General features: G+C 46.9%; 1 protein-coding gene across 1 annotated transcript; it reads left to right on the top strand.

Annotated features, from left to right (window-relative positions):
- The first annotated feature begins 992 nt into the window (after positions 1-992).
- LOC147526408 (uncharacterized) lies at positions 993-2,937 on the top strand. The gene is made up of 2 exons (XM_086629869.1): positions 993-2,680; positions 2,721-2,937. The coding sequence occupies exons 1-2, from the start codon at positions 993-995 to the stop codon at positions 2,935-2,937; spliced, it is 1,905 nt and encodes a 634-aa protein (XP_086485995.1).
- Positions 2,938-10,775: the final 7,838 nt, after the last annotated feature.

The following is a 10,775-nucleotide window of genomic DNA, read 5'->3' as shown; positions in this document are numbered from 1 at the left end:
TTCTGCTCCTATCTCTTTGAACAACTTGGTCTGTTTTGCACACACACAGAATCTGGTAGAGGCTGTTGTGAGTAAATGCCAAGGGCTCAGTTCTCCAGTCCTTTACTCTTGGAATTCCAACAAGGTCAGTGGAGATATTTGTGATTTATAGTGTTATAACTGAGAACAAAAGCAAATCCTGAATTCTGCAAGGGTGTTGCCTCTGACATATTGTTTGAGGAAAACGCTGATTACGTACTGAAGTTCAAATCTGGCAAAATGAAGCCTATCTAAAAGTAGTGTTTTGTTGGAGACTTTCACCTATTTTTTCTAAGTAGGCCTGTTCCTATTTCAATGGAAAGTGGTACGAGCACTAGGGGAAGTCTTTTTAAAAAATATGGTGCTTAAAGTTTGTTCTGGGTTGGGCCGGGAAAGGGTTAATTTTTTTTTTCTTCTTCTTTTTCTTTTTTTTTTTTTTTTTCTTTTTTTTCTTTTTCGGGGGAAGCTGAAAGGGACACGGTTCAGGCAGCTGACCCAGCCTGGCCAATGGCTATTCTATACCATGTGGCGTCATGCTCAGGGTATATATTGGGGGAGCAGCCGGGGGAGGGGTTCGCTTCGGTGATCGGGAGCGGACGGTGCGTCGCGTTTCGCGTGCGGTCGGTTCGTATTGTTTTCGCGTTTATACGTTCAGAGTTGTTTACCCTGTTTTTTTTTTTCTTTTCCTGATATTGTTCTATTAAATGATCCTTATCCCAACCTACTGGTCTCGCCCCTCTCGTTCTGATTTTTCTCCTCCCATCCCGCCGGAGGGAGGAGTTGAGCGAGCGGCAGCGTGTAGCTCAGCCGCCGGCTGAGCTAAACCACGACAGTCCTATTTGGCGCCCAACGTGGGGCTCGAAGGGTTGGGATAACGACAGAGCCAAATTTGTTATACGTGTTTATTGTGTTAATAGTGATTGATCATAATGTTGTTCTGGTTGCTTTCGTGGTGGTTTTCCGCAATTCCCTACATGCCCTATGTACTGTTTGTGATGATGTTTATGACGGTTGGGAGATGGCTCAGGGCCCTCCTGGCACTGTACGGGATAACGAGGGCTTATGGTCCGGTCGTGGCGCTGGCCACGCGGCTGGGCTGCTCCGTGTACGCGGCGTTGGCATCGTGCCCGTATCTCGGGCGCCACTTCCCGGAATTTTTTGGTAATCGCGCCCAACCGGCGGGGGAGGCGGGGGAGTCGGGGGACGATCCCGTCCACCGGCCCTTCAGCCCGCCCTTCTCGTTCGGGCCGGGTACAACAGCCTTTGAGGATTTTGAATGTCCTGGGGGTGTGCTGGCCATCATGGTCCTACTGCTGCTTGTCTGGAATGGGTTTCAGGTCCTGTCTGGGGTTAAAGAATTACTCAAAAAACTCAAGAGATGTGTCCCAAGGCAGGACAGTTACAAGTGGCAGAGTGTGTGGGAAGACATGGGGAAATTCCTAGAACAGTGGGAACCTCAAGTGTTTTGGGAATTCACTCCCGAACAAGTACAGAGCCCTGACAAACTGATAGAGCAATTGGGAAAAGTGTGCTGTCGCCCTGGCAATTCCAGGGACACACAGCTCGCTGCAGTGTGCTGGGGCCTGGCCCATGCCTACCGAGTGGCCATGTCTAATACTGTTCAGCACCCTCAAAGTAGGGAGGAGGTCCCTGAATCTGGTAAGAGCATGACAGATGCTGCAGCTGAGCTGGGGAACCCACCTGTTCCCCTGTCAGTGGCCCCTGTACAGAAAAGAAAGTGTCTAAAGAAAACAGCTCGCTTAGTAAGGGATGAAAATGAACCAGGACCATCACAAAAACAGGAGGAAGAGGTAGAACCCACATATGAGACGGTGATCATCCGATCACTGTCGCAAGGCGAGCTGCGAGATATGCGAAAGGATTTTAGCCGCCTTCCAAATGAGAACATTGTTACCTGGCTGCTCCGGTGCTGGGATAACGGGGCCAATGGCCTGGAACTAGATAGTAGGGAAGCTAGGCAGCTGGGATCCCTGTCTAGGGAAGGGGGCATTGACAAAGCAATTGGAAGGAAAACACAAACCCTCAGCCTCTGGAGGCGGCTTTTGTCAAGTGTGAAAGAAAGGTACCCCTTCAAAGACGATATCACATGTCGCCCAGGGAAGTGGATTGCCATGGAAAGTGGCATACAGTACCTGAGGGAGTTAGCTGTGGTGGAGGTAATTTATGGTGACCTGAATAATGAGCAGTCACCCCTAGATCCAGATGAAATCCCATGCAGTCAGTTCATGTGGCGAAAATTCCTACGAAGTGCACCACCATCATATGCCAACTCGTTGGCAATATTAGCTTGGAAAGAAGGTGAAGAACAAACGGTGCAGGATGTGGCTGCTCTACTCCGGCAATACGAAGGAAGTGTTTCTTCCTCTGTACAGGCCTGCGTTGCGGGTTTGGAGAAACTGTCACAGGAGTTCCACCAATTCAAAGATGATATGTCCGACTCTCCACCTGCACGGACCTGTGTCTCAGCTATTAGAAGCAAGCGTTCCCCTAATCAAGAGAGAGAATACAGGGTGTACACACCTCGAGGCAGCCTCTGTTTTTTCCTGCATGACCACGGAGAGGACATGAGGAAGTGGGATGGGAAACCTACCTCGACCCTAAGGGCACGGGTACAGGAACTGAAAGGAAAAACAGTCATAAAAGGGGATTCTTCCAGGAAAAGTGTTGCTTCGGTCGCCAGTGGGCAGCGCCCCAGACAGTATAGAAGGGCTGACTCCATCTCTGATCCTCTTGAAGGCACCTCTGATTTGTTCGTACAGAAGGACCATGATGAATACAGTGACCAGGACTAGAGGGGCCCTGCCTCCAGCCAGGGGGAGGAGAGGGATAACAGGATTTATTGGACAGTATGGATTCGATGGCCTGGCACATCAGACCCACAGCAATATAAGGCTTTAGTGAACACCGGTGCACAATGCACCCTAATGCCTTCACACCATAAAGGGGCAGAACCCATTTGTATTTCGGGAGTTACAGGGGGATCCCAACAGCTGACTGTGGTGGAAGCTGAAATGAGCCTAACTGGGAATGACTGGCAAACACACCGTGTTGTTACTGGTCCAGAGGCCCCGTGCATCCTGGGCATAGACTACCTCAGGAGGGGGTACTTCAGGGACCCAAAAGGGTATCGGTGGGCTTTCGGTGTAGCTGCTGTGGAGACGGAGGATATTGAACAGTTGTCTGCCTTGCCTGGTCTCTCGGAGGACCCTTCTGTTGTGGGATTGCTGAGAGTTAAAGAACAACAGGTTCCAATTGCTACCACGACGGTGCACCAGCGGCAATACCGCACCAACCGAGACTCTCTGGTTCCCATCCATCAGTTGATCCGCCAACTGGAGAGTCAAGGGGTGATCAGTAAAACTCATTCCCCCTTCAACAGTCCCATATGGCCAGTGCGGAAGCCCAACGGGGAGTGGAGATTAACAATAGACTATCGTGGCCTGAATGAAGTTACACCGCCGCTGAGTGCCGCTGTGCCAGATATGCTAGAACTCCAATACGAACTGGAGTCAAAGGCAGCCAAGTGGTACGCCACAGTTGACATCGCTAATGCATTTTTCTCAATCGCTTTGACACCAGAGTGCAGGCCACAGTTCGCTTTTACCTGGAGGGGTGTTCAGTACACCTGAAATCGACTGCCCCAGGGGTGGAAACACAGCCCCACCATTTGCCATGGGCTGATTCAAAATGCACTGGAACAGGGTGAGGCTCCGGAACACCTGCAGTACATTGATGACATTATCATATGGGGTAACACAGACGAAGAAGTTTTGGAGAAAGGGAAGAAAATAGTTCGGATCCTTCTGAAGGCTGGTTTCGCCATAAAACGAAGTAAAGTCAAGGGACCTGCACAGGAGATCCAGATCTTAGGAACAAAATGGCAGGATGGGCGTCGCCACATTCCGGTGGAAGTGATCAACAAAATAGCAGCTATGTCTCCACCAACTACTAAGAAAGAAACGCAAGCCTTCCTAGGTGTTGTGGGGTTTTGGAGAATGCACATTCCAAGTTACAGCCTAATTGTGAGCCCTCTTTACCAGGTGACTCGGAAGAAGAACGATTTTAAATGGGGACCTGAGCAACAACAAGCCTTTGAACAAATTAAACAGGAGATCGTCCATGCGGTAGCCCTTGGGCCAGTCCGGGAAGGACAAGATGTAAAAAACGTTCTCTACACTGCAGCCGGGGAGAATGGCCCTGCTTGGAGCCTTTGGCAGAAAGCACCAGGGGAGACTCGAGGTCGACCACTTGGGTTTTGGAGTCGAGGATACAGAGGATCCGAAGCCCGCTACACTCCAACTGAAAAAGAGATACTGGCAGCATATGAAGGAGTCCGAGCTGCTTCAGAAGTGGTTGGTACTGAAACGCAGCTCCTCCTGGCACCCCGACTGCCAGTGCTGGGTTGGATGTTCAAAGGAAGGATCCCCTCCACGCATCATGCAACTGATGCTACGTGGAGTAAGTGGGTTGCACTCATCACACAAAGGGCCCGAATAGGAAACCCCAGTCGCCCAGGAATCTTGGAAGTCATCACAAACTGGCCAGAAGGTAAAGATTTTGAAATGTTACCAGGGGAGAAAGTATCGCATGCTGAGGAGGCCCCACCATATAATAAACTCTCAGAGAGTGAAAAATGGTGTGCTCTGTTCATGGATGGGTCCTGCCGCATTGTAGGGAAACATCGGAAGTGGAAAGCAGCTGTGTGGAGTCCTATGCGACGAGTTGCAGAAGCTGCTGAAGGAGAAGGTGAATCGAGTCAGTTTGCAGAGGTAAAAGCCATCCAGCTGGCCTTAGATATTGCTGAGCGAGAAAAGTGGCCAATACTGTACCTCTATACTGACTCGTGGATGGTGGCAAATGCTTTGTGGGGGTGGATTCAGCAGTGGAAGCAGAACAACTGGCAACGCAGAGGCAAACCCATCTGGGCTGCCCCATTGTGGCAAGACATTGCTGCACGGATTGAAAAACTAGTTGTGAAGGTACGGCACGTGGATGCTCACGTACCCAAGAGTCGAGCAACTGAAGAACACCAAAACAACCAACAAGTGGATCAGGCTGCTAGGATTAAAATTGCTCAGGTGGATCTAGACTGGCAGCATAAAGGCGAAAAATTTTTAGCTCGGTGGGCCCATGATACGTCAGGCCATCAAGGAAGGGATGCCACATACATATGGGCTCACAACCGAGGGGTGGATTTAACCATGGACACTATTGCGCAGGTTATCCACGAGTGTGAGACATGTGTTGCGATCAAGCAGGCCAAGCGGTTAAAGCCTTTTTGGTATGGAGGCCGATGGTCAAAGTATAAGTATGGGGAGGCCTGGCAGATTGATTACATCACACTCCCACAAACTCGCCAAGGTAAGCACCATGTACTCACAATGGTGGAAGCAACAACTGGATGGCTGGAGACCTATGCTGTGCCCCATGCCACTGCCCGAAGCACTATTCTGGGCCTCGAGAAACAAGTCCTGTGGCGACATGGCACCCCAGAAAGAATCGAGTCGGACAATGGGACTCACTTCCGTAATAATCTCATAGACACTTGGGCCAAGGAACATGGCATTGAGTGGGTATACCACATCCCTTATCACGCGCCAGCCTTGGGGAAAATTGAGTGATACAATGGGCTGCTAAAAACAACACTAAAAGCAATGGGTGGTGGAACTTTCAAACACTGGGATACCCATTTAGCAAAGGCCACTTGGCTAGTTAACACTAGAGGTTCTACCAGTCGACCCGATCCTACCCAATCAAAACTCCCATGTGTTGTAGATGGGGACAAGGTCCCTGTAGTGCATGTAAAGAATATGTTGGGGAAGGCAGTCTGGGTTAGTCCCACCTCAGGCAAAGGCAAATCCATTCGTGGGATTGCTTTTGCCCAAGGACCTGGGTGCACTTGGTGGGTGATGCAAAAGAATGGGGAAGTCCGATGTGTACCCCAGGGGGCTTTGATTCTGGGAGAAAATAGCCCATGAATTAAATTGTATTACGTTAAGGCCACACACTGGTCACAGACCAGAGCGTGGTTTTCTTTTTTTTTGTGTTCATGTTCCCAGGAACAGAATTAAGACTCGGAGTCAAGCGCCAGAACAACTTTATTGGAAAGAAAGAAAAGAAAGATGCAGAGAAGGGAAGAGTTGGAGGAGAGCTGCCACCATGGAATTGCAGTGTCCCAACAGTCTGTCTCCTCGAGCAGGTGGGTGCGAAGTCCCCAGTCCCGCTTGGCTCCACCCACTACCTGGCGGTGATGCGCATGCCCAGTGCTGTCACTCGAGACGCCACCAGGGATCTTCGATGGTCTCCAGGCCCCTCTGCTTTTGGATCCCAGGGTCTGGGTGCACGCTGGTTTTCCTGGATTCCACTCTCAGGTCCGTGGGAGGGCAGGAGATCTTGGACACAGCCAGTGGTCTTCCTTCCCGACAATCTTCGGACGGACATCCGCGACTGGTGTTTCTTCAAAAAAAAATGGTTCTCCATGGTGGCACAAGTGATAGAGATAGAGAAAGAAAGAAGAAAAGAGATGGCGCGCAACAACAATTTTCAATGTGGAAATAGAGACTTAACAATTTTAAACCTGATTAACATTGATGAACAACGATAGCTAACAACAGTTTTCAACGTTAGAACAGAGACTTAACATTTTTATTTCTTTTTTTCTTTAACATCTAATTAACATTGACTAGTAACAACATTTGGTGGCTCTGACGCCTTGGGAGCAGGCTGCAGGGATGGCCTACATGGACAGTGACAACAACAAAAACGTTCCCGGGGAAACACCCACATAATCACAAACACAACAGTTAGAAGTAAAGTCAGGCAATAAATTGGAAAGAATATTGGCATAAATTTCATCATTCTTCTTACGTTTTTTTGAAGATATAAAGCAACACAACTCTGCCCTCGCGATCCACGCAGTCTGCTGCCCTGGTCTGTTGGATTCTGGGATAGTGTGCGCAGCAGAAAATTCATTTCCATGCCCCCTGTCCAGAGCGCATGAGTGGTTTGGAATTAGAACGAGTTTTCGGCAATCCACGTCCAGCGACTTTTCCTGAGACTGACATCTCCGACCCACAGTCAAGGATCGTGCCGGACACACCAGCCACGAGCTCCAGATGCAGCGTGCAACAACCTGATACTGCACACCGCCTCTCCTGACCTGAAGAACTGTTGGGATAAAGGGGCCCCGAAATCGCGGTACTAAATGAACTCAACAGACATGTTAGAGGGATGGTCCATAAATTAAGGGGATTAATTGGAAGATGTATGTTCTGAGCATGATGCAGATGGTATAGAATAAGGGGTGGATAATGTTCTGGGTTGGGCCGGGAAAGGTTGTTTTTTTTTTTTTTTTTCTTTTTTTTCTTTTTCGGGGGAAGCTGAAAGGGACACGGTTCAGGCAGCTGACCCAGCCTGGCCAATGGCTATTCTATACCATGTGGTGTCATGCTCAGGGTATATATTGGGGGAGCAGCCGGGGGAGGGGTTCGCTTCGGTGATCGGGAGCGGGCGGTGCGTCGCGTTTCGCGTGCGGTCGGTTTGTATTGTTTTCGCGTTTATACGTTCAGAGTTGTTTACCCTGTTTTTTTTTCCTTTTCCTGATATTGTTCTATTAAATGATCCTTATCCCAACCTACTGGTCTCGCCCCTCTCGTTCTGATTTTTCTCCTCCCATCCCGCCGGAGGGAGGAGTTGAGTGAGCGGCAGCGTGGTAGCTCAGCCGCCGGCTGAGCTAAACCACGACAAAGTTGTAGACAGATACTTAGTGGGCCTTTGAAAACTGCTTTGGAGTCTCTCTTCCACCCAAATGCTGGTGTGCAGATTTGGATTTTTTTTGAACTCTTCCCTGGGAACTTTCTTCATCTTTAAGAACCTCAGCACTTTTGAAATGGTCCATTACAACACATCTGCAATACTTTGATTGTGTTCTAACATCATAGGATGAAATACATCATTACAATCTCCAATTTCATGTTCTGGGAAAGATACTTGAGAATTCTTGTCTTTTAAATATTCTCATATCCAAACAAGACTGTTTTTCTGGAAGATTAGGAATATAGTTTTGCTAAATTTTGTAACCATCTCTAGTTCGTGCTTGTCCTGTGTCAAAGGGATGAATGATTAATTTGAGGTGAAAGATTACACTATCTGTGATTTTTAGGGAGAGCATGGTTAGTGAGTTTATGGTGGGAATGTGGAAAGACTGTACTGAAAATTGGCTGCAATACTCAATTTTAAAAGAACCCAGGAATTCTCACAAGAAAGCCTTCCCTTTACTGTGTTAGCTCTTTGGTGCAGAGACAGTAATTTTTCTGTTGTCTGCATGCTGTGTATCGTGTGACGTTGTATGCAGTGGTATAGGAAAATTAAATTGTAATCATAGCGGTCTGTTAAATTACAGACTTATGTTTGCTAGCCTTTCTTCTTTGTATTTGAACTGCAAAAGCTGCAATATCCACACTGGCTGGAGTGTGTAGCTTTGACTTAAGAAGATATAGAGATTTTGTGCAAAAGTACTATAAACGTATTTTTAAAAGGCTGATAAGCAAATAATCTAAATGCTGAATTACATTTTTCTGGAGTGTAGCAAGGTCAAAATATCACATAAATCTAACAATTTTTGTTATGTTAATGCTTTCTTATTTATCATTTACAAATATACATTTTGCTACTGACATTTTCTTAATGCAATTTCAAGCTTTGCTACCACTATATTGAATTTCAGACAGTAATAGGGTAACAGAGGTCAACATGAAGATTTCAAAAAGATAATTTGGTCACATTACAAACTTTCCAAGCCTCTCCTTCAGTGTCAAATGTGTTATGTCTTACATCAGTGCAAATGGAATGCAAAGATTACTAAAATATTGCTATTGGAGAATTTTGTTTTGGCTTGGCAGTGAGGTAAATCACTCAGGAGGTGCCAGGCATCAGGAATCAGTATCAGAGCTAATGCTCCTGTCAGGTTCACTTTCTTAATACCCACATCCGTACAGGGATCTTTTCCTGGAAACAGTATAATGACTCTTTGTAGCTCTACTAATACTGTTATGCTAAGCTATATTTTATATCCTAACCAAGTAAAGATGAAAAATAAAATTGGTAGAGAGAGAGAAATAGAGAAACTTTTTTAGTTTCAAAGAAGGTTTTGAGTTTTTGTTTCACATCAGCCTAATGAGGTCTGAGTAAGACCGACTCAAATCAAGCACTGCACCTACAGGTCCAGACTAGCTGTGATTTAACTTAGTGATGCCTCCAAATTCATATGAGAAATGCACAAGGGCCTTTTAGGCTTATGGACGTACTCCTCAGTACAAAATTCTTTGTCTCTGCAGGGACTATACCCTGGAGAAATCTAGAGAAAAGCTCCAGGAAAGAAGAGGTCACAGCTGACTGACTCTGAACGTGAGCATCATCACTTCCCAAAGCAAGTACAAAATAAATGCAATGGGAGAAATGCTGTCTGAGACAGCCATGGCCTGACATCCTAAGTCTGTCAGTATGTGACAGCTGCAGAGGTGAGGGAAGGTGCCGTTGCTCTGGCGGAGGACAAGGAGAAAAGCAATTTATGATGTGTGAAGAATAGTGAAAATGAAAGCCGCAGACACTGTGTGATAGAGATCAGCAAATACGGTGAGCTAAAGAGAAGCTTGAGTGCAAAATGACCAAAGCCTGACTGATCTGTGTGTTTGCTCCTCCCAGGAGTTTGATTTTTTGGAGTTTGTTTTCTCTTGGTTATTTTGAGTTTTGTTTTTTGTGGTTTGTTTTTTTTTTTTGGGTTTTTTTTTTTTTTTTCTTTGTGTGTGTGTGTGTGTTTGTTTGGTTTGGTTTGTTTGTTTGTATTTTCTAATCTATCTCCTCTGTAGGTATACTTTTCAGATCTGCTTACACCCAGTCCTGGACAGTGAAATGTATGCTGTCTTCGACATATTCAGACCAGGGATGAGATCTTCCTCTGGATGGGTATTTACAATATTAATGTTGGAGATACCTCTGCTAGCTGGGCCTTTGGTGGTGCAAAAGGTCTGTTCATGTCTGCCAGGAAACATCTTTTTGAGGTCTATATTACAGTGTTACCCTTACAGTATTGAAGTAGCAAACATATTCACATTTTAACCAATAAGTCTCCAAAGCTACGCAGTGACTGTAGTCTTGCATTACAAAGATCGGTAGCAAACCTGTGGACAGCACTGGCAAGAGAGGGTGACCCCTGAGCTTTCAGTGAGTGCATATCAGGGTAAGCATCACGAGTCCTCCCCCAGTACACAACCAAGCAAGCACAGCTGGTTCCAGTCCCAGGTCTTGACCTGCTGCAGTCTCAGTTCCTGCAGGAGAGGAGAAGCATGGCAGACACAGGTACTAGCAAAAATTAAGTCTTAAACCTCTCTCCCACCTCTTCTTCTTCCTAGGTCCTGTGACAACTTTTCCCAAATTTTCTATGTCTTGCTTCCACACAGGGAATGTCCGAGTCAAGAGCTGCTGACCTCGGCAGCTGAGGAAGTTGAAAGCTCCCACCAACAACTTCCACTCTTCTCAGCCCTGGGGGAATACTGCCCTTCACACAGTGTTTGTACCCCTCAGTCCTTATTCTCCCTCACATATGCCACAAGTAACATCTTTATATTCTCTTTGAAGCATGCTCTGCTTGTCACTGATTATTTGACCCATTAACCCCCCTAACTTTTTTAGCCTCTTCCAGACCTTCCTTGTTTCTGCAGCCGTTCACACACACAAAG

The sequence above is a fragment of the Tauraco erythrolophus genome, chromosome Z (genome assembly GCF_009769465.1).
Source record: "Tauraco erythrolophus isolate bTauEry1 chromosome Z, bTauEry1.pri, whole genome shotgun sequence".
In the NCBI taxonomy this organism is placed as follows: Eukaryota; Metazoa; Chordata; class Aves; order Musophagiformes; family Musophagidae; genus Tauraco; species Tauraco erythrolophus.
This window is presented reverse-complemented; position numbering and strand designations above follow the sequence as displayed.

Coding starts and splice junctions, on each gene's coding strand:
- LOC147526408 (XM_086629869.1), top strand. CDS start 993: ATGCCCTATGTACTGTTTGTGATGATGTTTATGACGGTTGGGAGATGG. Junction 2,681..2,720: donor AAAGGAAAAACAGTCATAAA/AGGGGATTCTTC, acceptor TCGGTCGCCAGT/GGGCAGCGCCCCAGACAGTA.